The sequence below is a fragment of the Orbicella faveolata genome, unplaced genomic scaffold (assembly GCF_042242905.1).
Source record: "Orbicella faveolata isolate gen_17 unplaced genomic scaffold, um_ofav_v1 contig_14, whole genome shotgun sequence".
NCBI classification, from domain to species: Eukaryota; Metazoa; Cnidaria; class Anthozoa; order Scleractinia; family Merulinidae; genus Orbicella; species Orbicella faveolata.
The window spans coordinates 7507419-7534250 of NW_028301541.1; the positions used below are offsets into that span (position 1 = coordinate 7507419).

General features: G+C 40.4%; 1 protein-coding gene across 2 annotated transcripts; it reads right to left on the reverse strand.

Moving 5' to 3' along the window:
• Positions 1–52: 52 nt before the first annotated feature.
• LOC110062344 (uncharacterized) lies at positions 53–25973 on the reverse strand. Of its 2 annotated transcripts, none has more exons than XM_020769217.2 (21): positions 25788–25973; positions 19160–19286; positions 17666–17852; positions 16397–16547; positions 15287–15474; positions 14701–14847; positions 13797–13950; positions 10848–11147; positions 10033–10326; positions 9165–9449; positions 8332–8384; positions 7842–8083; positions 6965–7457; positions 6471–6516; positions 6138–6232; positions 5475–5602; positions 4566–4834; positions 3876–3942; positions 2956–3436; positions 1434–2070; positions 53–654 (listed from the first exon to the last, which is right to left on the reverse strand). In XM_020769217.2, exons 1-21 carry the CDS (start codon positions 25852–25854, stop codon positions 500–502), a joined length of 4566 nt encoding a protein of 1521 aa, XP_020624876.2. In that variant the 5' UTR covers positions 25855–25973; the 3' UTR covers positions 53–499. The 2 variants fall into 2 exon arrangements, with proteins under 2 accessions (XP_020624876.2, XP_020624877.2); XM_020769218.2 differs by lacking the exon at positions 25788–25973 and adding an exon at positions 20216–20371.
• Between the last annotated feature and the right edge of the window lie 859 nt (positions 25974–26832).

Genomic DNA, 26832 nt, shown 5'->3' on the forward strand with positions numbered 1-26832 from the left:
AGGCGGGGAAGGGGAAGAGTTGTGGTGGTACAAAAGCACTAAAAAGCAAGGCTGATATTATCTATATTCCTTTATTCCAGAGAGAACAACAATCTGTCCAGCTTAAATCAAGGATTTAAAACCGGAGAGTCGGAAGCTAAGCTTACATTATTAAATTTTATTATTTACAAGCAATATAAACTTCGCAGTCATTAAACAATGGTCGAAGCATACGACCAGGTCGGACCACTCGACCAATAAGAAAACACGAGCAGATCCACACTGCTCGACAACGATGGGTTCCTATCGTGACGTTTCGTGACAACCGTTACCTGGATTGTCACGCAATGCGCCAGAAAGCGTAACGTGACGCAGTAGACCATTGCTGCCAGAATCTCAGTTGAACGTTCCTTAAAACAGGAACAAAACTCAATATCGTCAACGATTGTGTTGTGTTTACAATAATTTGTACAACTCGACGCAGTCTATTTGGAAGTCATACTTCTATTTCGTGTCTTTATCAATGTCTTTGCACTTGATGGACTGATGGGTCCGGTGAAGACATTGATCTTAGTCTCTCGGCGCCAATCAACAAGTCAAAATTTTCTACAGTAGTTTCCACATATCCAACGATTCCTCTTATTGAACCTCTAAGTGGACCTACAATTTGCACACCTGAAATAAAGACCAACGTGCAATCAGTGCTTGTAAAACAATAAACTCGACTAATTTGACATTGGAAAAATTGGAATTGCGTCCAGAAAATAAAGCCTCTGGAACCATTTGGAAGTTTCTTTCGAAATTTCCAACGATGGCTCTGTCAATTTTCAAGGGAGTCCCCCAAGGGGACAATGTACAACAAGGACACTTTCTTTGCAAGTTCATGGGAAAGATTATGGGTTTAAAGCTGTACAAGGTGGTTAAAACTTTCGATGATGTCTAAGTAAATGTGTGACCATTCATATGAAAGCAATTGAATTATACTTTCATGTAATTTGGTTCTAGCTTTGAAGTCTGCGAATGAAACACTAGTGTGTGACCATTCAAAGTAAAGCTATTGAGAAGTACTTTTATGTGGTACTGTTTATTATGCTGTACAAGGTGGGTCTAACTTTGAAGTCTGTGAATGAAACCCTAGTGTGTGACCATTCAAATGAAAGCTATTGAGAAGTACTTGCATGTGGTACTATGCTCTACATGCTGGTTCTATCAAGTCTGCATATGAATCTCAAGTGTGTGGCCATTGAAATGAAAGCTATCGAGGAGTACTTGCAAGTGGCGGTACTGCTTATTATGCTGTAAAACGTCTAACATTTAAGACCGTCGAGCATGAAACCCTAGCGTGTGATTCCTTGTGTGAAAGCTATTGAGTAGCACTTACAGGTTTCAATACGTTACAAAACGGAAGTCTCGAGCTTTTGTTTTTTCCTTGATCTGATAAAATTCAAACTTACCAAGGTTGTCAAATGGGAGACCAAGATGCTTCTTTATCGTGGGTGTTTGAGCCTCTGAGCTCAACGATTCGCATGAAGTCTGATCACTGCATACGCTAAAATCTGCGCTAAACCGTGTATCATCAGCTAATGAACAAGCAGATTTAGTTCTTCTCAGAGACGAGCCCTTATTGGTCGGTCTCTGGACCTCGGGAGTGTGTGAAACGGTTCTTTTCAGAGTCTCTTTGACGGGCACACATTCGCGTGACCAGTTAAGAGCGCCAGCCGAACGCAGTCCATTGATGCGTGGTACCCGTAAAGCCTTTGGCGTCGACTTCGCAGAATTCACCGTGACTTCAGAGCCGCGGACGCTCGGGTCTCGAGATTGCCTGACAGTGATTGCGTGAGACCTGAGACTTGGTGACCTGGACGCAGAACCATATGACATTCCAGCAGGAAGTTCGTCCATAGATTCGTTGACTTCTATTGCCTGGCTTCCGCTCAGCTCATAGACGCTTGGTTCAATCGATACAGTAGGCATCTGCGGTCGGTCGTCCTCGTAAACGATGTTGCTATGGTAATGACAATTATTCGTGCCACCTTTTTCCCGAACCACATCCGGGACACTACTCACTTTACGTAACGGCATTTGAAGCACCTGAAATAACACAGAAAAGTGATTATGTTAGAAGTGTGATGGCCATCTAATAATGCTTCCATTGAGTTCAGCCTCAAAATACCTAAAAATACTTGAAATGTGAAAATACTCAAATCGCTACTGACCCTTTGAGGTTAGATCGAAACACTTGCAAAGACGAGCCCAAAGTGTTGGAGTGAACAGAAAAGATAGTAGTGACCCTAATTAGCCTTTTATATGAGGTTATTTTAAGGTGGAGGTTAACATAAAGGCCGTATTTTTGCTGGGTATTATGGTTTGAATGCAAATATCTCGTTCACGTTCCAAGCAGGGAAAAATCTCCCTGCTCATTTCACGTAGCTACGTTTTGGGCTGTTTTGTAAATTTTTTGGTGATTTTTGGGTATATTTGGGGATAAATAGTTTTTCTCAAAGGATTAGTAAAATTTATTGAAATATGAAATTTTGAAGATTTGATGCTGTTTTAAAATTAGAATTTGAAGTTAGAAATTGGTAGACGTACATCAAACAGTTTCCCACCAATCCGGGGAGCCCTTTTGGGGGCAATCAACTGTCTGGTGGTGTTCCAAACCCCTTTTTTTCCTTTTAATCCCTCTTTAAACTTCCTAAAATTTCACTTAAATTATTATTTACCCCCGTCTTGAGCGATCTATTGCATGGCCGAAAAACATATAGATAACAAAATAAAATACATCATACAAAAGGTTAATAGTTTGCTACCAGGGTAACACAAGCTAGACGCGAGGAGAGCGCACAGGAAATGTGTGTGCGGGGATAAAACTTTCTCCTACGCGCGCCCAAATCTCGCGTGACCTATGCTACGAAAAGAACTTCTGGGACGATATCAGCAAACTAACAACAGAAACCCTGACAGAGAGGGACTCACTTGAGAAAGAGCGGTGTTGCTCCTGGCCCTCATAGCATCAAGCTGTACCCTGCTGGCTGATGACAACCGCCTGCGGTCGTAGGAGTCCGTGAACAGCGACTTCGACTTCTTGAGACTGCGTAGATTACATGTCAACAGAGCCCACCAACACTCCCGGACTTTCTTCTGGATCACGCAATAAAACACGAAGATTGCAAAGCCTTGAAGGCTGTTGAAGATAGCGAAGAGATACTGGAACACGAGACGAGCTTCACTTATGGCAAAGAAACCAAACATCCACGTGATGCCCACCAGAATGAGAATTCCAAACGCTCTTTTGATTTTAAGCAGCCCTTCGGAGCCACGTTCTGGGTCAGCGGCGTTTGGCGGGCGCGTCGCCAGTTTGTACATGATTAACGAGAACGTGACCGTGTTAATGAGAATAACAAGCAAAACAGGCGCCATGAACGCCGCAAAGAACGCTATGTCTCCAAGACGACAACTGAAAAAAATGATACCAAAATTTGTTAAATCACGTTACTCATGAAGTTAAGCAAGAATGCAGTCTTTTCTAGCAAAACTAATAGCGCACCATAATATATTTTCAAGTGCAATTTGGACAAAATAAGCGAATTTTTTTCATTAACTTCTAAGAAAAAATTGTGCTTCTGAAACCTGTGGTACTAAACTGCTCATTCATTTCAATTGCACGATTTAAAACAATTTAGTAATCACTACAGCTACAAAGGTAAAGAGCAATAATTATTCTGGAAACCTTTCTAAGACCCTAATACTTGGGTTCTACTAAATTTATATTAGCGAACGTCGGTAAAGTCCAGAATTCCCGATAGCGTTAAAATACAACTTCAAACATTTCTTTAAAAAAAGATTCCTTTAAATAGCGGGGTACACCAGGTTTAGGTTCTTCTGATTACACTTACTAGTGTTTTCCACCATAACTACTTTTATCCACAGCAAGAGTGACAATTACAACGATGAAAGGCAGACCTGAGTAAGAAAACAAGAAAAAGAAACTGTTATTTCAGAGGCCTCTACTCAATGAAGTGATAAAGGAGTTACCCACGGTTTGTGCATCTTCAAAAGTTTAGCCTAAATTTTTTAAGTTCGTCGTTTGTAATCAGTGTTAATCTTCTCCATACTTAACCATCCTTGTTCTTATATGGGTTATTATTTTCTCTTTCAGTTAGTGTTTTTCTACCTTAGTAAACTACTATTTTCAGGTTTCCTCCAATAAAGGTAATTTTGTACGTGGACGAAATACCAGCAATACGTGACTGAGCTCCTTTAAGCTAAGATAGTTCTCGAATGACCAGCAGCAGTCACTGTCGATGCCAGTTACTACAGAGTGTTGTAAAAGTTAAACCAACAACAAAGTAATCACTCTGGCCAATCACAGAGGACTCAGACAATCAAGTTGACCAATCAAAAATCGAAGCAAATACATGTAGCCGACAAAAAGCGCGGGAAAATGTCTGAGTCCAAGTGACGGATGGTTTTGGTTGGTTGATTAAGTGGCGTGAGTTTTTTCAAACCAATCACCACTCGTAGTGAAAAGCAATCTAAAATGTTGCTCATACCAACTATATCGATGACATGTACAAAAGACTCACCCCAACCCATTGCGGCACACTTCCACATGACGTAATCACCATAATCTCTGAACACTTTAACAAATGCTTGGTACATGAAGTAAGCCTCGATCAACATCCACAAAAACGCGACCAGTAGGAAATAATGAATGAGCGCTGCCACGATTCGGCATGCGTTCTCAGACACCCCACCCCTCTCCACCCCTGCGACAAACACAATCAGCACACACAGAAGCGAGGCACACAGGTGTAACAGAATCTTGGCTGCAATCTGATCCTTTCGAAGCTTTCTGTGGTTATATAAAAGAAAACAAACCACTATTAGAGCTAAATACAAATAAATGTCTATGAACATGTGAGGTTAGTGTAGTATATATTTGTTCTTTGATAAATATGACTTTGGATTGCCACGAAAATGGATATGTGAGGAAAAGTGAAAACTCTCTTTCAATCAGACGACCTCGGAGCAGGCTTCAGTTTTCACGCTTCTATTCAATAGTACATTTAAATGGAATTAGAATTAGAATACTTTGGTTTTTAGTTAAATCAGCCTTAACTGCCTACATTACAACGTAATAGAATTAGAACCCCTTGAATAAAATAGTAAACAGCTCCGCAACAGCTTTCATTTGAATGGCCCCACACTAAGGTTTCATCTACAGACTTATACGTTAGAACCAACTAGTTCCGGATAATAAAGAGTTCCAGATGAAAGTGCTGTTCAATAGCTTTCGTTTGAATGGTCACACGCTTGGTTTTTATAGACAGACTAAAGTTGGAACCAACTTGTACAGCATAATTAGCAATACCACATGAACTGCTCAATAGCTTTTGTTTGAGTGATCACACGTAGGTTTCAAACACAGACTCAAATATCAGCCCAGCTCAAGGTTTAAATCTGAAATTGAAAAGGGTTAAAGAGAGCCTTACTTGAAAAATCCAAAAGTGAAAATGGTCAACGTTAGTCCCAAAATAGACAGTGCGCAGCCTATGTAGCTAATGAGTGACAACACCATGGAATGTTTACCACACGCCTTGGTTGAAGGACCATCGACATCCTGTAAACAAGAACAGAAGCCGCTATGTTAGAGATTATTTAATTATGTTTAAAGGAACTCAGTCACGGTGTCTTGAGTTGTTTTGGCCCCGTACAAAATCTCCTTCAGTTGGACGGAAACCTGAAAGTGGTAGTTTACTAATATAGAAAATCACCAAAGAGATAATGACAAACCATTTAGGAACAAGGATTGTCAAGGATGGCGAGGATTGAAACGGATTACAAGCGACGAACTTGAAAGATTTAGCACAGACGTTACTTAGCTCCTTTAAGAGCTGTAGCTGAATCCAAACAGGAATTCAAGAGAAAACGAGGACGTTCAATAGACCAAGACCTAAAAACTTGGGTTCAAATTGAATTATCAGCCAAAGCGTTTTGCTTCTAGCGTTCGCTTTGACTGTCCTTCTTCTTTCAGGATCGCAATGAGTGAAAGAACCTTCAACATTCCCTATGCCTCAAAAGGCGTGTCTGTGCGAGCGAGGGGTTGGGTGGGTGAGGGAAGTTACGTCACAGTAAGTTAACTAGTGAATACTCACCACTAAAGCTGCAAAGTTGGTCATGTGATCACACTCGCAAATAATCGTGTCATTAACTATGCCGCGAAGAGAACAACCAGCCTTGGACCATCCATCTGGTTTTAAAAAAACAATACAAAATGCACAAATATCAGATTAGCTTGTAAAGGAGTGCTGTAACGAGGAGTGTTTTACCAAGAGACTCGGGGAGATTATGAGATCATAGTCTCTTAGTTTTACGAAAAAGATTTTTCTCGCAAAGTATGACCTTGAATAAACCAGAACATCTTCAAACTTAAAGCCAAACCGATCTCTGGACACGACGAAAAGAAGCAACAGAATGATCGCACTTACTCTTTTCGAAATCCCACCACACACATCTTGTGCTGTTTTCGATAATCTGTTTAGCAAAAGAACACACAAGTTACTAAGGTGCTCTAGCAGAGTTTTTTTTTTTAAAAAGCAATAGGTCTTACCGTCGAGTAAATCATTAAACGCACAATGTCACGTAAAGTCACGCTATGTTACACTACGTTATGTCGTAAGAAGGACGTTTCGTAATTCGTCCCAATTTCTTTTATTAATTTTTCACTTAACGCTTTAATGTTAGTTCTAGTGCATTTGCATTGCCGCCCCTACGCTTTCCCGCCAAGATGACCCCGGTTCACACGCGCGTATTCTCACAACAATTACCATGGTTTTCCCGCCAAAATCACCCTGGTTCACTCGTGCGTATTTACCACGTTTCCCGCCAAAATGACCAGGGTTTACATGCGTGTACACTGACAATGGCTTCCAGGTTTCTCCCGCCAAAATGACAGCAGTCGTTCTCACCCTTTGTAACTCACCTGGTCACGAGGCATTTGGAACTTGATAATAATGGGCGAGGAGAGGTTTGCCACGTGTTTTTTCCTCAAACTTGCAGCGAGCACTGGACTGCTCTCTGTGACAACATCACCACTGGAGTTTTCCATTGTATAACGCGAAGAAGGAGGCGACCGTTCCACTTTGGAGACCTTTTCTGTAGTAAAGCTATCCTCACAGACCTCAGTTCTGCGATATTCCGGCGCAAAAAGAACGCTTGTGCGATAGTAAACAACAATTAACGTAGTGTTATCGGTGGAGTTTAGAACCGACCTGGGTATTGTCACACTTGCTTCGTCTTCGCCGCTTGTGGAATTCACGGTCGCGTTAATAGCGATTTTGTCCTTGCTCGTTTGAACAGTCAGATGAATACCCCTGAAAGTGTCTTTAACTAACTCTCTGTGAACAGCAATGTTCGAGGTACTTTTGCTGAACTCTCCACCTTTCTCGATATAATCGTCAAGAATCTTGACAAATCTGGAAGGGGACAACAAAGAAATTTTTAATTGTTTTTTTAGGTATTGAAAATAGCAACATTTAAAACCTCTGCTTGATATCTTTCATTTGAATGGTCACACACTAGGGTTTCCAGACTTAAAATTTGGAACCACCTTGCACAGCATAATAAACAGAACCACATAAAAGGAATACTCAATACGGCTTTCATTTCAACAGTCGCACACTAGGGTTTCAGACTTAAAAGTTAGAACCACCTTGTACATCATAATAAACAGCACCACATGAAAGTACTGCTCAATAGCTTTCATTTGAATGGTCATGCATGTTAGCATCACAACACGTTCCCACTTCTTCAATTCTCGGGCATGATTTGTTGATATAAAAACGCTTTTAAATACTTACTTAGCGGATGTGTTGTACTGTTTTTGCGTTTTCTGCAAGACATCAGTCTTAGCGTCCATCACGTGACTAATGGTGTCTAACACGTGATCACCAACATCAGATGACGTGGTGTTTGTCTTGACCACCTTGTGAAGAATGTGTGCTGTAATGGAGATATCCTTCTCTTGCAGTTCCGAAGATTTCGATGTAATATTTTTTACTTCTTTCATAACTTTAAGTGCATTGGTATCCGTTACTGGGACCTAGGAAAGATGAACAACAAGGGCGATTTATTGTGTTTATTTTACTTTTGTAAAAGTCTTAGAACAGATCTGGACAGGCGCTATACAAATATCTATTATCATCATTATCATTATCATTAGTAACTACATCAGTTGCGTGACAGGTTTTTGTCCTTGTCATGCAATCTTTAGCCGGACGAAAACTGCGTGACGTGCACAAAGGAGGTCTTAATTGCTTTCATTTAATCGGTAAATATTCTTTCGCTTACCCTGTTGAGTTTCTCCAAAGCACGCGTTATTTCCGATCCTTGGTTAGCTTCCTCTGGAAAAGAAAAAAAAAAGATCACAATACTATTCATCAAAAGCTCTGCAAAGAGTTAAAAAAACCTTATGTACAGACCAATCCAAAACCACTCCACTAAGCCCCTCTTTCCCAAAAATAACGCAATTTTGTAACAGCCTTAAAGCTTCAATGTAACATTTGCAATAAAGATTAACATAAAACAAACAAAACTTGATCGAACTGGCTTTGGAGTTAATACATTGAGAATCGTCTGTGTCAAGGCCAATTTCATTAACTCTTACGTTTGCACACAGCAAGCATAAGGAAAATTCTTCCCCACCCAACAGGACCTACAGAGCTTTATTAATATAGCTATGTCACGTTTTGCGCATCTTAAAAAATTTCGCCTAAATATTTCAAGTTCGTCGTTTGTAATCCGTATTAATCTTCTCCATCCTTTATCATCTTTGTTTCTTTATGGTCTATTATTATCTCTTTGGTGTTTTTCTATCTTAGTACACTCAGATTTTCAGGTTTCCTTCAATTTAAAGGTAATTTTGTACGTGGCCAAAATAACTCAAAATACCGTGACTGAGCTCCTTTATGGAGCATCACCAATAGAGCATACAAGTTTTAGTAGACTCGGGTCTTTTCACCGTGCTTTAGAAGAGATCTTAAAGCAAAGAGCAGGAGGTCTAACGTTTTTATCGAATACAGTGTTTACTAGGAAAAAACGACGCAATTTTTCCCAACCTAAGAGGTATTTATTTGAGAGAAGACGTTTTCAATAAAACATTGAAATGTAGTTAGTCTCAATACCTGATAAATAGGTGAGATTGTTGCTGTAGGGCCCAGGCCCCACTCTTGTGTAAGCCCTCACACCTACGTAATACTGTTGATTAGTTTCCAGGCCACTAATGTCCTTTGACAGCGTCTTCTCCTCATTCACGTACGTTTCCTTCTCGCCATTTGGTTTGTACAACACGACCTCGTATTTGGTGATTTTTCCATTGCTGTCCTTGGCACTAGGGATGGACCATGACACTCTGATGGTGTTTTTACCACGCGGTATTATGACGACATCACGTGGGGGACCACTCGGGGCTACAAACCACGAGGGAAAGAAAGGAATATCGACCTTAACATTCTGTATACAAAATATCAACAATTTTCAAGATCTAAGAGGGGTTCATGAGTCCATAACTCCAGGGAAAAAAACTACAAGACTGAGGAAAGGCTTCAAGACGAACAACGATTAGTGCTCCACGGATTCACAGAATAAGAATTGACAGGATTGACAGAATAAGAACACAGATTTTCGTCCAGGTTACAAGAAGAGAAAAGTGTTAAGCTCGGAGAACCAAATCGATAACATCAAGGACTCAGTGCTCTTAACAGCCCCCTCAGATCCCGCACCCTTTCCTCTTTCTTCATTCTACCCCACCTTTAGGTCCCTTGATTCCTGTATTTATAAATTTCGCGGGCAAAGTCGATAGGGATTTTACTATTCAAATACGGCTGAAATGTATAACTATACAGCCTGTTCTAGTTTTCAAACCGTGTAGAATGGAAACCGAGTGAAGGGGCCTTTTGCTTCTTCAGTCCTGATCGCCTTTCTATTGTCTTTCGACAAATCCTATAAAAAATCTTATAAGAGCCTTGTATCAGCTACAAACAAAGAGCGTACCTGCTTGTTCTGTCGCAAACGAATGTGGTACACTATACGGTCCTTCGTCACCATCCTTGTATTGAGTCGCTAACTCCATCAGGTACGTCGTGTAAGGGTGTAACCCGTCTAAGGTGATCACTGTAACACGAACTGCGCTGGTCTTGTTTCGTAAGACTGGTACCCAGTCTGAGTGAGATGAGCGTGTTTTATAGCGCACAATGTACTTCGCTGTGTCCGTGGGAGTAGGGTCTGTTACTCGAAGCTGTACCGTGTGGGACTGGATTCCAATGATAGCCATGACAGGGCGGGGAGCTGGGAACGAATTAATGATTCATTACAAGGTCTACTCAATAAGTGAAGAAGTCGTTACCAAGCTTAATCTAATTCAAAACTACACCTCTACAGAGAACGACTTAAGGCAGAACTATCCAAAAGTCAAGCAACTCAACCACGTAAAATATATTACTTGGATAAAGCTTTAGTTTTTAGTAGTTTGCAAACGCTTGCAATCAAATCCCGTTCTCATACTATAAAACATTGGTCGGAAGTAGTTGGAGACTTTTCAAAACAGTTGTCTCAAAGTCGAAAACGTCATTGCCTGCTAAGAAATGTTGTTAAATATACGCGTTAGCTTTACTGTAAGGCGGGTGGGAAGGCCAAAATTCAACATCATGGGGGGGGGGGGGGGGGAATGGAGGAAGGGAAGGGGGATAGGGTGTGGAGAGGAGTCAGTTTCACTTAAATCAGGGTAAGTGTCTCAACCAGCACTCCTTAACCATGGGATCTAACAGTCTTCCATAATCAGTAAACAATATACGAGCGGTACCACATACCATGTACAAGAAGGTGAATATTCCGTGTCGAATTGATCGACAGTGAAGGATACCAGGCCGTACAGGACACAATAGAGCCTCGATCTCTGTACTTGACACGTTTTAGAGTCAACACACTCTTTACGCTGCCGTTGCCATATTGTGTGCGACGGATGATGGACAGGTCAGGGATCCGCAGTCCGTTCTTGTACCACTCCATATGTGCTCCCGGCTGACCGGAAACTAGACACGTCAAGTTGACGGAGCTCGTACGGTTCAGTTCTACTGTTTCACTCGGAGGGCTCACTTCCGGTACGCTTCCTACAAGAAAATAGGTACCGTTAGGTCACGATAAGCCCAGAGGTCGATTAACGCTTGTCTGCTAGTTTTAACTTACTAAGTTTAAGTGAGACGTGGTTGTCTAATGGTTGGCGCGCTGGCCTCGCGGAGCGGTTCGGATTCAAACCCTGGCCGGGATCATTGTGTTGTGTTCTTGGGCAAGAACACCTCGCCTCTCTCCACCCAGAGGTACCGGTTAATTAAATGCTGGGGGTAGCCCTGCGATGGACTAGCATCCCAACCAGAGGGGAGCAGCTAAACTACTAGTCACTTCATGCTACAGAAACCGACAGACAGGTCGCTAGAGTATTCATTAAGCTTTCGGCATTTTTTTCCTCCAATTTAAAGATGTTCCACAGAAACACGAAAGAAATAATAATTGGTATGGAAACAGGAACTGACGACAGCTTGTGTCACTGACATAAATATCTTTCTCGATAACAAATCACTTTTAAATTGAATTCGAACCGGGCACTAATCCAGGATGTGGCAAAAATCTTCCGGGTTCCAACGTTTTGCGATTTTGTGGTTTTCTTCACGATTCGCTTGCAAAATGTTTTCACGCAAAACTTTACTCCACTCCGAAGAATATCAGCAAGAAAACAAACATTATATAACCCAGATAACCCTAATTTTACTGTGGGATAATACGAGATTGCGTTAAAAGAACACAGGATCCTTGCGAGTTTTCTTTTTTTGGAGCAAGATCATAAGGTTGCTAAGGAACTCGCTGGGTACGTGACGTACTAACGGAGCTTTTTTTCCCCGTCTAAGACTAAACAATCCGAGGTTGTCAAAACAGACTCGCCCCACAAATCTGTGCTGGAGGGAGAATGTGATCAATAGATAAAGGTGGATTATTAGAGATCCCTTACTCAAACAGTAATGGGTGTGCCAATGGAATAGGGTCGCTTGTTTACTGATCAGGGACCTTTCGAACGGGGATTGATTACGAGTAACACGTTTCAACGCAGAGCTTATGCTTTCGATTATCACGTTTCACATTAATCTGGTACTGAAAGTCTCCTATTCAACTGGTTGACGACAAGAAGGAGTCATGGCTCTAGGAACGTAACTGGATTAAAATTTGAAAGCTACCCTCGTACATGAGCTAGTACTGGTACTGTTTTCTAAAGATCCCGATTCAAATGGGGCATTGATAGGAGAGGGGGCGATGTGTTGGAAGGAAGGCACAAAATGGAGTCAATAGACCTTTTTAGCTTGGGCGGTTTGTTGCCCCATTTCAGACCATGTGAAGATACTCTTGAGAATTCTTGCTTACAAATTTTCCCGTGTATGTAGATGAATTATTTTCAAATGTGTAAAAGAAAATTCTCTAGAGAATATCACGTGGTTTGTAATGAAAAACAAACCGCCCAAGGTAAAGAGGTCTAATATGAGATTTATTATCCAACGAAATCCAGACTTTGGACCCAGTTTTCCGTTGCGCGCGGCGGAAGATTCAACGACCACAACCAACCTGCTAAACCGGTTTCCCACAATACAAATATCGCGAAATATTTGTACTCGTTGGGCGCGTTACTTGCACTCTGAGTCGAGTTGGATAATAAAGCTCTTTATTATAAATTGTGACTACTAGTACAATTGTTATCCTACTCGGATTCAGCTATGTCACTGTTAAATATTCTTCACAGATCCTTAGTTTTAACATTTATCTCAATATGCCGGCATACTGCCAGTGAACAGAGCACAAAGTTTGAGAAAAAATCTTCGTCAGCGTCACAGGAAAAGTTAGTTCAAAACACTTGTGTGGCGATAAATAAACCTTGATTTCTTTAAAACAGCAGGCGACATCTTTTGCCAAAAAATGACGAGACTTTCAAGCTGTATGAATTAAACGAAAAAACTAAAATGCAAACGGATCAATGTCAAACAAAATCAAATATGTACGACCTTAAAGAAACGAAATTACGAAAACAGAACGAAATTGTTCGACTGATTTTCTTGTTGTGATAAGCACGGTGACTTTTAAGTCCAGTTCTGTCTCTCTCTATGTCACGCAACGCTAGGGAAATAGCTTAGCGTTACGTGTCAGAGAGAGCGCCAAAACTGGACTACGTGTCTCTTACGGTATGTGCTTAACTTTCTGGAGCTCGAGTTTTGGACGAGAAGTTCTCTTGTAAACGTTGTAAGAACTTATTTTTCAGGGTTATTTTACTCGTTAACGCATATATCAGTATTCTGTAAACATTGTTACTTCCTTATAAATGAACATGGAGGTATATCACTTAAAACTTAGAAGTGTCTGACTCTCTTGGCGTAATCCGTTTTCCTCCACTAGAGAGCCGTCCGAGCTTCTGAACGAAAAATTCCACAGCGATGACGCAACTCTACGAAGCTCTGTGCAGAGTCTTTGATTGGTTGTTACTTGCGCGCGAAAATTCAAAATCAAGAAACAACCAATCATAGGCGGCGTAGCAGAGTGACGTCATCACTATCAGCTTGGACGTATCGCGACTGGACAAGAACTAAATACGCGAAGACAAATTTCTGTTTCAGCCTAACTTAGAAATGTCGTCATTAGCCTAAAAAAAGATTTAGTATATAATGAAGTAATTCCGCTTTCAAACACTTGATTGCTTGATTGTCCAGGAATATATCAAGCTTTACCTTTGGTTGGAAGGCATTCGTAGATCTCAACTCGCATGCAGATGTAGCCATTTGCGTTCCAAGTAACAGGGTTGAAGCGAATGTAACGCGCAAATATCCTCCTCGAGAACACTTTCTTTATGACTGTTTCGTTGTCCCAGTTACCGTGAAAAGTCTAAAGGCAAAACAAATTCCAAGTTAACCAAACTTTTCTACAGGATTTACTGTATTTTAGTCATTTATTTGCCACCTTGCAAGAAGCTCTTCCGACACGTCACGCAAGCTTGTAGCGGAGGAACGCGTGACCAGTCCACTGACTGTCTACGTATAAACTACAAAAGTCAAATGATTATCTATATTGAGTTCTTTATCGCCCCCTTTAACCGCCAATAGTAAGTTTAAGTTGAAACCGAGGAGTAGACTTGATCCGCAAAAACAGAGTTCTTGTGTTATGAATAAATAAGTGCTCTTCTGCACAACTGTGGCTGTCGTTTGTTCGTGAATCCATTTCCTGACCTGTGACAACCCTGCATTAAGCAGCGTCCACACTACGCTGGAGTAAATTTGAAAAACGCAGTTTTACTTCTACGGTTACGTCTACCGTCCACACTAATCCGTCACGAAAACGGCGCTTTTCGAAAACGCTCTTCAAACCGGAGAAATCTGAAAACGCCGGGTTTTCATTTTCGTGTGGACGGAGCGCATTTTAGAAAACGGAGCTTTTCTAAAACGATGGCGTCACGATAATCATGTGATTTACCTGCCCGGGTTTCTTCAAACACAAATGCAAAACGACCGGTGATTGTTGCGTTTTTAAATTCCTCCGGCGTACTGTGGACGGAAAACATTTGATGCGTTTTCAGTGTGAAACTTCCGTTTTCAAATTTGTCCGGCGTAATGTGGACGGGGACTTGATTTCTCATACCTTGCTGCGACTGTCTCCTCTGTTCTTGTAGGAGCGCCACGTGTAACCATCAGTGCTGTAATTCACCCTGTAACTGGATACAAACATTCCCCACATGTAGCCTTGGGTTGCTACTCCGGAGAGGGACCGCACTCGACCCAGATCAACCTGAATGACACCACATGAGCAATCACTGATAAGTAATGTAAAACGGCTTTAAGCTGAGTGTCGTAACATCATACTCAAAGTAGGTGTTACTCAAAGTAATCTCCCTGACCAGTCAAAAAGGACACTGACAATTCTCTGAACCGATCAAAACTCGAAAATGCACGCAACATGCAACTGACGCGAAGCGCGGGAAAATACTTGTGAGTCGCTCACGTTTGGTTTCGATTTTAATTCTGATTTGATGACGAAGTGGCGGGAGCATGGGACAACGCGGGACGGCACAAGCACAGGACAGAGCGGAACGGGACAAGCATGGAGCAACGCGGGACGCGACAAGAAAGGGACAACGCGGGACGGGACAGGCCTGGACCGTCCAACTCTCCTAAATTAGCCTAAGCACAATGTTTACATAGCAAGGACGTTTTTCACTAACACTGACCTGCAAATACTGATTCTTATCAAGCTTATCTGTACACCATCCTCCCCAAGTCAGATTACCGGAGCTGTCGACGCCGACTTTATTGTTAAGTCGACCATTGGAGCCGTAATGTTGATTCCAGTGAGATGAGGCGGATATCTGCTGGTCTGAGATCTTGCGACTTTCAACGCCGACTGGAGTGTTACAGTCTGCGAAATGCAAGAGAAAAAGGGAAGAGTCTTTTTTCATAAAAGACTACTGCTAACCTATTCTCCTTTAATTAAAACTTGTTCCCTCTTTCTCGGGTCGAGGTTTAAAATGATTTTAACCCGAAGATTCCGCTAGCTTAAGTTGCTTTCTTCAGAACTGAAATGAAGAAAGTAAAAGTCAATATGGCGGACTGACGTTCTTACTTCGAAACATCTGCTTCTTCAGTCCGCCATATTGTCTTTTACTTTCTTAATTTTCTAAAGATGCCCAGTAAAGCTAGCCGAAACGCCGATTTAAAATCATTTTTAACCTCAGAAGAATCCCGAGGAAGAGAAAAACAAGTTTCGATGTTCAAAATGAAAGGTGAAAGTTTCCGAGATTCAGTTGTTCTTCTTTATCCGCATAAACGAAAGGTCTCTTCTCGCCCGCTCATTTCTAGTGACGTTCTTCTGTGGAGAACAGGATCCACGTTTCTGATCGGTTGTAACTTCACGCGAAACTCGCAAATTCAAAGACACAGAAGGCGGTCAAACAGCTCCACTCGTGATGTTCATTGCCTTCACTTTTACAAGACTTCGACACGTTAGCCACATTTTCGATTGCAGTGTTTTCTGTAGTTCGCATAGTGCGATCTTCTTAGTTTTCCCTCGGCTGGGCAATTAGAGATTTAGAAAGTTCTCCAAAGTTCCAAGCTTCTGATTACTACAAATCAGTTATCCGAGAAGAAGTCTCTTAAAGTAGCTTCTATCAAGTTAACGAAGTAGCAACGTTTTAAACACTTTTGTTCGACTGACATTTGAAAACAAGTAGCCTAATCACGCATCTTACCTTGCCCAAAGCGTGACGGGTCTGCATACCTTAAGGAGGCTATCATTTAAATGTATGTCAGGAAATGATCGTTCATATTACGTGTGTACTAACCTTCACTTGGTAGACAGCCATACAGCTCCACCCTAAGACAGGATGACATCCTAGGATCGTACACGGGGTAAAAGCGAACAGCGCGAGCCGTCAGTGGCTGTGTTAGGCTATTCCATGCCGGCCGATATTGGTTTCTTGGACCCTTAAAATACTGAAAAATAACACAACATCAAGTTGTCTTCTCTTAAAGGTCTCCTCAGCCAAAATTTGGCTGGTCAAGCAACGCTCGTTCATCGTCAAGCAATCCCTTCTCTACGAGCTGGGAGGAGGGTGGGGTGACGGTATTGGCTAAAAGATATGAGGGTGCCAAGACAGCCCGTGAACAGGCTTCCGGCGAGCATGAAAAACTAAACGCTGTGTAGAATGTCTATTCTTAAACGGCTTAAGTGAGGCGGTAGAAAAGTAGCCTACTTTAAGCGTTTGGTTAGTTCACGAGCAGCCTAGAAAAAAGCCCTCGTCTATCTTTCTTCTAGCCATGTATTTCTTGTTGCTGTAGCCGTCAAACAGGCTTACCTTTGAGTCACACGCGCGCAGCGAGCGGACAGCGAGTTGGCGAGCGAGGCAGTCCGCCTGGGAGGCGCGGAAACGCGTATGTTCTTAGGGGCGTAGCCGGAATTTTTCAAAGGGGGGGCCACACTGTGTCAAGTGAGGGTACTCGCCAGATTGTCATGGCGTTTTCTCCACCTGTTGTAGGTTGTTTGCTTCAGGCTTAGAAAACGGGGGGTGGGGTGGGTCACAGGAAACCCAGGACCCCCCTAACTACGCCCTTGGTTCTCCAAACGCTAGCCTGCCCGCAGGCCATCGTTACTGTTGCAGTTCAAAAGTTTATTAGCTCCTCGATCGAAACATTAAAATACAGTTTCGTCAGGAGTAAGGTAATGAGGACCATAAAATAAGGTCGTGCTTTATTGGGATCAACCGTTTCAATCACAACCGGTTTGGCTTGATGCCTTTGACATGTCTTAATGAGACAATTTTCCAACCGTTCTCCGTTGAAACGCGAAAATTCCAGGAAATAGTCGTTACGTGAGCTACAACGGGGCGACATAATCACGCAAATGATTTTTCAATCGTTTCAACCTGGTTTGAGGCGAAAAGGTTTTTCAACTAAACCAATCGAAAACGGTTTTTCCCCATTACAACACAACAAAAAACAACTAACAAAACCAACCAACCAGAAACGGTTGATCCCAATAGAACACGATCTAAGACACAAAACAAGAGAGGACCTTACAGATCCTTTAATCCACTTGTCACCACTAAACCTACCTTCAGATTCCCGTTGACAGTGTAGTTAAACCAAGTAATGTTATCGTAACTGAAGGCTAAGCTGAATTTCTTCACCCAGTTGTTCGAAGCTCCCTGTGTCGCCAGTTTGGTGATGGTGTGAGGCATCAGCAGGTCGATTTGAAGATACGGGTTTCTATCTTCTCCACGTGCACACCATCCTCCAAGACTAGAATAAGAACATATAATACCACTTAGATCGGATGTGCAGTCTCGATGCAGTCGCGGTGGCCTCATGGTTAAAGCGCTCGCCTCGCACGGTTCGAGCCCTGGCCGGGGACACCGTACTGTGTATATATGGGTACCGGCGAATTTCATGCTTGGGAGCACAACCATACTCTTTGTCGCTTCATGTTACTAAAACAGGAGATAAGCGCCGGCCTGATGGGCCACTTGGCTCGCATGCAGACTTTGTTTACGTTACCTTATATAGTCGTTTAGAAGCGTACTCAAACTACCATATACACTTTTTAAATAATAAGTCATTATAACCAATGAATATATGAAAGATTATATACTTGAATAACGTGATAAAGATTTAAAGACATTCTAGATAATCGCAGTTTTGTACGCATCCTAGACTAGGCAGCTGCGATAATAAAACCCGAAAAGAATTCAGGCTTGAACGGGATTCGAGCCCTTGACCTACGTGATACCGCTGCAGTGCTCTAAGCGAACTGGGAGCTGGTCACGTTGTGAGTTCCTAATATACCCGTAGATGGTGAGCTACCGAAGTTGCGTACATAACCGCCACGATCTGTCATTCAGTAGAAGGCCATTGGAGATAACTTACAGCACTAGCTAATGACTAAGAAAACTCATTTCTCTGTTAAGACGTGCACTTTTCAATAACTGCATTTCATCCTAACTGGTTTCATCTATATAGCCTCTTCCAGGCGTTCAGTTCGTAGGGGCGTTCGCGTAGCGCGAACAACGGCGAGCGAAAAACAGGGAAGAAGTGCGAAGAGAAAGCTTTCTCTCGTCGCGCTCCTCCTCTATTTTTCACTCGCCGTTTTTCGCGCTGCACCCTTACTAACTGAACGCCTGGAAGAGGTTACCTTTTATATAAGACGTACGTGAATTGGCTGATTTCTTCGCACTTTGTTAAAAACATGTTTCCTGTTTTCGGATCAGAACTTCGGAACGTTAAAGGAGCTATGTCACGGTTTGCGCATCTTGAAAAGTTTAGCCTAAATTTTTCAAGTTCGTCGTTTGTAATCCGTATTAACCTTCTCCATCCTTTATCATCCTTGTTCCTTTATGGTGTATTATTATCTCTTTGGTGATTTTCTATCTTAGTAAACTATTATTTTCAGGTTTCCTTCAATTTAAAGGTAATTTTGTACGTGGCAAAAATTAAGTACACAAAATACCGTGACTGAGCAACCTTAAGGTTGTTTTTGTGCAAAACTGGCCAGTTCCAAAAGGGTTTCTACCCGCAAAGCGCGCTAGTGTCTACTAAGGTAAGTAACTTACTCCCTATCTTCGTTCAATCTTGCCAGAGATGGTCTGGCTTGAAGAGATGATTGTGAGGAAGCCGAGATCTGGTTATCACCAATACTCGTAATATGACCTTTCTGCATTCCCAGAGCTGTGGAACAAGCTACCAAGATAAAAAAACAGATGCGTTCAAATGCTGTTGTTTTTGGTGGTCAAACAATGTGCTTAGCTATACATAGCTAGTTCACATACATGCCTCCTAAACTGAAAGAAACAAATATATCAAATAAATACATTAGCCTTAAAAATCCCAACTGACGGGAGTGACCAAGGAGTTGAACGAGGGTCTACCGAGAAACAACTCCAGCTTAGTGGTCAGAGCGGGACTTGAACCCGCAACCTCCGGATTTCAAGTCTAACCACTCGGCCACGCAGCCTTCAAAATAAAAAGATGTATTCACTTATATTTATAATTAATAGAAAGCAAAACCCTGGGGTAAACACGACCCTGTATGGTTTATAAAAGCAAGGCAATCACTGAAGTTTAAGAAAACACTGAGAAATGCAAGTAGAGAAACGTTTGAATTGTTGCGCCAATGTCTCTCAGCGTTTTTTGCAAGAGCTCTTTAAGATTTACGCAGTACATGGTAGCAAGAAGTGTAAATACACATTCGGTATTATATTTTCATTTGAGTTCACCTTTGAAATAGAACATTAAGTCGGAAGAGAGAGAAACTAATCTCGTAAAAATTGAAAATCAACGCAACCCGCAAACCAAAGAAACTTTGTCGCTCAGAAAATGTTCCGTATAGGACAAAGTAGCAATGAAAACCGAGTACTAAAACATCTTGACAACAACTGTAAATCGTATGATTTTCACGTTTTCAAGCATAGCAATACCCGGGTTGGAGAGAAATGTAAAATGAAAAGTTTTCCCGTCAGCTAGCACGCTAAGGGAATGGCTAAAATCACTGTAAAAGTCGACGAGATTTAACATATCTTTCAAAGACAATTTTTCTTGTGGTCACTGAATAACATACATCGATTCTGGAAATTCGTTAATTAACGCCCCCTAAAAGAGATTTAACCTACCGTAACACGCTGATTGTGTGATGAAAATCAAACCAGCTAACGTGGCCAAACGGGTCATAGTATAAAAAGACAGAGTGAGACACGTTTTCTGTCCGCTTCGCACTAGGTCGATTCAAATTCACAAAACTACGCACTCTTCTGTCAAAGCGCAGAAAAGAAATTTAATTTTAATCATCTTTTACCGGAAAATACAAACACTGGGTGTGAAAAATACTACGCTAGTCATTGAAATGCTAATTTCGGGCATGAATGATACAACGAGGCAATCTTAGGAAACTGGTGTCAAACAAACACACGAAATTAGATCACCATTTGTGATTATTGCAACAAAAGAATCAAACGTTCTGCGCGTAAGAATCCGTGTTTGCGTCAATAGATAAGGCCTTCAGTTTTCATCCCGTACTCACGTAGTGACTGTATCATTCAGCTATCACAAATATGCAAGACTTTTCCCTGTTGTTATTTTGAGGGACTAATCCTTGGCAAATAAACTTTTCCGTTGAGTCAGACATCGTGACTAGTTGAAAGCCCAGCTCATCCGGTATTATTTAGCGAAGTTCGCATTTTTACGTCCTTGCGCTAACGAGTGGGAACTTTCGTAACCAAACTTTTCGTCCAAAACGAAAATAAAGACACAAAAACATCGCGGAAAACGTGGAAGATGTTCACATTACAGTTTTAAGTTCATGTTGTACGCTACGTGACTAAATGAAGTCGACTGTATGACATCACTGACATATTTGCTTTTTCTCAATTCTTCTGGCTTGTCTGTTTTGAGAACTGGAACAAACACTTACACCTGACAAAGGTCACACGCAAATCGGTTCGATACAAGATTTTTCATTACTAGCGTTCTTAGCATTCAATAATTTCCTTCTCCAACGCGAGGGAGGGCAAAACGACTTTAGACAATAACTTGCCAGTGAATGTAATGCGTTTCGATTCATAATTTTCATGGCAAAATCACAACGTTTAAAGGGTGCTAGTCGAGTGTTAGGGTGTGGACGATGCTCTGTAAACCAACCAGATCAATAAACGCTTCGACTTTTGTTTTGTTTCAATGGAGAGTTGTCAGCCATTTTACAGGACGTGCAGTGTTGGTAGTGCTGCAAAGAAAATAGCAATTTGTAGAATTCCTGCTAATAAGTCTCCGACCTAAGGCCGTTGCCGATAATTTTTGTACGGTGCAATGCAATCTTTATAAACCGTTACAATCTATATATGTAATGAAGGCACAATTTTGAGATAAAAATCCTAAAAGCTAATACACTCTATTCTTTAATATTAGAGTGTTGTTTTTCCGGCCAAGGCTGTATATTCTTATTTTTCTGCCAATTTTAGGATGAAAATATTCTTTTGAATATTCTTAGATCATAGCGTATGACATTTCTGTTTTCAAATGTATTTGGTGTAGTAATTTTGTAGCCAGACTGCCTGCCTGGCTAGTGCTGTTTTTTTTTTGTTGCTTTCTGGCTAGTTTTGCGCTTTGGTAGTTACAAATTTTCAACACACAAAATTATATTGTTTAACTTCTTTTCAAAATCTCAGCCTCTTGTTTATTCCTAAAACATTTTTAAAATGTCCATATTTAAGCCTCAATATTCTTATAAAATATATTCTTATATAATTTATATAAAAAAAGAGTGCAGTGGAATGGTACTGAAAAAATATTCCGTATTAAAGTAACGATCTAACAGCCTTGTCCCATCGCTTCTTTTGTAAGGTTTTCATACATACCCCATTTGAAGACCGATCAATCTTAATAATAAAAAAAAATGTTTTAAATTAAACTTCACGGAATGAAACAGCCCTTGTTTTATACATTAGGGCAATAGAGATAAATACTTTTGGAAGAAAATCTTACATCTAGATAGACTTACTGTAATATACTACCTTTGTAGTATGGAATGTAAAATAAACATCAGCTCATTTTGGTACAGTTTGCTACATCTATCATTTCATTGATTATTTGTTGGAAGTCAAGTTATGCTTGAAGTTGTTCAGGACTTTCAGAATAAAACAGTTAATTTTTCCAATAAAAGTACAGATGAGGAACGTCACTTTTAAACTATATGTAGCCTTATCAAACTGTAAATATATAATTATTTTCTTGTTCAAAATTGTCTGAGGAGATTAAATGGAGAAGGGGAAAGAATGACTTGCGAGGCTGTTAAGGTGGCCAAAATAGTTCATTTTCATACAATACCCACAAAGCACCTTCCTTTGCTGCAGTTTTGGGAGTTATAATTTTCACAATGTTCGCAATTAAAACAAAACCCCTCAAAATTAAGTGTCATAAAAGCTTAACTATATTCAATGGTATCTTTTGTCAACAGTTTCCAATTGTCTTTAAAAAAATAGTTTCATATTTGATAAATATGGTAAATGCATGCAAAAAAGAGTGACAATAACATATTACGCGGTGTCAAACGAAAAGTTAGTTAATTTAAGTGGAAGACATTGAAAGTTTGGCCAAAACATTCTGTCCTCTAAATCAGTGTAAGCTCCACCCTTACCAGACTAACATCAAATGTACCCATAAACTCACTGTACTAAAATGCATATAATTATTATGCACATATGCAAGGATATCGAGTTAAAAGATTTTGAAATAATTTGTCGACCAATGCCACAATTTTCAGATTGGGTTTTCTAACATCTGTGATTTCTTTTCTTGACATCTTGCTTTTGAAAGTTAGAAAAAAGTTTTCAGATTGAATGTCATATGGTAAAAAAGAACAATTAAGTTCAATTTCACTATATCAAATGGTTCAAACAACTTCGTCAACTTATAGAAGAGCAACTGTTGACACCTTTTTTCTAGTAGCTGTTTGATTCCTTTTTTTCTCAGCATGTACTTTTAAGTGCAAATTAAGTAGTCTTTTGTGAACTTGTATTTGCAGAAGGAAAAAAAAACAAACCACCACATTTATTATTTTTTTTTTGGTGTTGTTTTCTGTGAAAAGTGTTCTAAACAGGAAACTTCAGCTAAATCTATTTTGATGGCATGACTAATGCATATTATTACAAGATGAATAATAAATACCCATATCTTTGCAAAACACTACTATACTGAGCACAGTTAATAGAGGGAAATGGTTACAAATCCTGGCCAACAACAAAGGATTAAACAAAGACAACAAGGTTTATGTTAGAAGGTCCATGACCATGCACAATCTTTTGTCTTGCATTCATACATTATGTATGAGTTGGATAACCAAAACGTTTCTGTTGGTTAGTACCTCAGACAAAAGTAAACAACTTGTGTTTTGTGCATGGTCAAGGCCAAAAAAGGGAACAAAAACAGACAGCAATGAATTCTGCTGCCCTTTAAAACCATTCCCCTGTATTAACTATGTACGGAGTGACCGTGTTTTAAATTAATAGCTTGTGCCCTCTGTTCCACTACTTCCCTCTACCCTTCCAAACCCAGGAGGTCCTTGATAGGGCTTTTATACTTAAGTAGTACTCAATTAGTGGTTTGGAACTTATATTTCCATTTAGATATAACATACATGTATGTAAATTTAAAAACCCAAAGAAAACAATAAAGGTGGTAAAAAAAAATATGGATTATAATTAACTTAAGGGAGCTGCAAATTGCCTGCATCAAATTCACCAAGTAGGTTTTTCATTTAAATACACTAGCAAATCTTGGCATTCTAGGTCAGTTGAATGACGCAAAGCAAATTTTAGGCAATGCTGAAGCCATGAATCATAACATAAAAGTTCAAAACAAAAGGCTGTATAAAAATTATGCAAAACATAATTAAGACGCTAAAAGTACTGTTCAATATGACATAAAGTGAAAGGCAAAATAACTTTTAGGCGTAATTGGATTATTTGCCTATGGTTAAACTGTCTGTTCTTTTCTTAGCTTTGTTCTTAATTAACTGCCAATTAAAATAGGTGGGTCCGCATGAAATGCCAAATTTGTTTACTCAACAAATAGAGCTGTATTCAGTCTCAAAATTCAGTTTTTGAATTTCATTTTAAAAGTTATCTTGGTTGGTTCATAAACCGTAGTGAATGCCATAATCTCCTTACCACGTATTTTGTCTGTCTCCAAAAGTCCGACAACTTTTTTCACTGAATTAAATATAACACTGACTAAGAAGTGAAATATTTTTCATGCTTTACATTTTCAGCTTTCCTCCTACACGAGCCGGCACTCTTACAGGTGAAAACCTGCACTTACGAGATAAGTTCGTTCCGAATGCTACGGGAAATAACGTTTCATGTGGAAAAAAGGAAGAAACCTGATTAAAAACGTGACTTCCAATACACAATAGCAAGGTGAGCGCCGAGCTTACATTTGAGCGAGATAAAACTGTTAAAAAACACTGAGTACGTTGTTGAATAAACATTTGAAAAGGCTTAGTTTAAATTGGAAGAGAAGTTCGGCATTGAAAGAGTAGAATTTCTCTGGTACTGGAAGGTCAGAATTGTGAATCTTTTCTGTCCTTGTCCATACCATGAACGATATAATGTCAAGTTTTTGTTGTTGCTTCTGCGCCGACGAAACAGTGAAAGGAAATTTAGCCCCCCGTGCGACTTGGATATTTTATCACCAGATTACCGGTTTCTCTGTGAAACCCAATTACTTAGGATCCGCAACTCAGATTAGTTTTCCCACATAAATCTCGTACATTAAGCACAATTGCCGAAGCAAACAAAAGAGCGAAAAAGTGAAAAGTAATAATTGTTGGTTACATTTCCAATTCGCTAACGAGAAAGTGCAAATATTGAAAGGGTGGCTAAGCTGTATAATGGACGTGTCAAAATTATTCCACGAGAAAAAGCTAAGCTTTATTTTGTAGTCTTTAACGTCTGGAGTTGCAAAAACGCCTTGTCGAGTGCTCATTCACAAACTTAAACCGAGCTTTAAGAAGTCTAAAGATAGCGGACACGGAAAGAATTGGGATTTCAAATCGGCCGATCTCACGGGAAAAGTGAGTTGATGTGGTCACGCTTGCATTTCGCTGAGAGCTTTTCAGTGAAATTCCCCTTCTTGCATGAAACCCACTGAAGATTTACACTGCACGCTTGGAATCTTACCGAGAAAAAAACTAAAGCTTTAGTAGCTTATGTCTAGTCGAATTTTGTTGAATAAACAACCCGGAGTGTCGCTGTCAACAGTGAGAACATACAGAGCTCGAGCTTGAGAATTTCTACGAACTTCGCGTCTTTCGCAAAATTATTACTTTAGGCATTTCTAGCATTTATATTATATCAAACTGAAGGCAAAGAGACAAATGTAGACAAACTGGGCAGACATCAACAAACAACTTTTCTGATCAGGTCATATTATTCGTTCAACAAGAGACCGCGGTACGCTTCTCGTAGACAAAACAGGACTTCGATTTACACTCCTAGAAGTCGCCATTAGCTCAACAAAAGGGTTGCAGTGATTTACCGAAGCTATCAACGGGCGAATGAGCAACGTTTTAAATCCCAACTTATACATTTTCGTGAAATAATTACCAAATACCGAAACAGCTCTGCATTTCCTTTCGAGGTATGTGATTCCATTAGCGCTAACTTCACACAAAGACTACTTCGAGATTCTTACCTCCATGAACGTCCCTCATCCATGAAATTAAGAGAAGTCCCCAAAGTAAGTATGGCTTTATCCTCATAACTCTTTGTAAAGCTTTCACGATTTAAACTGATTCGTTTGTTCTGAGACAATTATTTCGATGTACAATTCGACAAGACATGCGTTTCACACAAAGGGGGCACACAAGACAGCTATTGTGTTTCAATCCACTAATAGGATTTTTATTTTCGGTTTGATTGACATTTCGGGTGGAAATGACATAGGCACAAACACAAACAAAGCTATCAAGTCTCAAGGACATCCCAGAACAATCAAGAACATCTAAATTCGACAGATCAACATTATTTATATTCAGAAGGGCTTGACGTTGGAATTAAAAAGCTGTGAAACAGTTTTGTTACCCTATGATATAAGTTTCATATTTAATCTGATATTAATAATTGACTACGAAACTGCTGAACATCAAAAACCAGACTGTCTGACAGAGCTCTTGCAGAGGGGTAGAAAATCATCAATCATACGCTGGCTATAAATACGGGATGATACGCGAGGAATGAAAGATACAAAGGTCGGACAACTTTCACTCTTTCTAGCTATAAAACCTGCCGTGAAAACGCTGAGAAAGGGAAAAAAATCCAGAATTGTTAGAGAAGAGAACGATTGAGGTTGAAAAAGGTTATCTGTGCACGTAATTTACTTTTGATAATTTCCATCTTATGTTAGTTTGCTCAAAGACCAAAGCTCTTGTAAGTGACTGATCGGTCATGTCATACAATGGTTACACCTCCGGACATCTTTCAACGGGGTTGAGGGGTTACGTTTTCCGCGCCAATCGAAGGTGCGTGGTGATAGCGTGTTTCCGCCCACCTAGGAAGTTCGCAAACGACTCGACATCATACTTACGCGTTTGGCGGTTTGGAGAGGTTCTTAGAGTTCACTCTTGGTGGATCGATCGGCGGATCGCCACGCCACGATCGGAACTGCGATAAACCATAAACCACTCACACATATAGATATGGGTTACCAGTTTAGAATGTTGGAACCAAAAAAAAAAAAA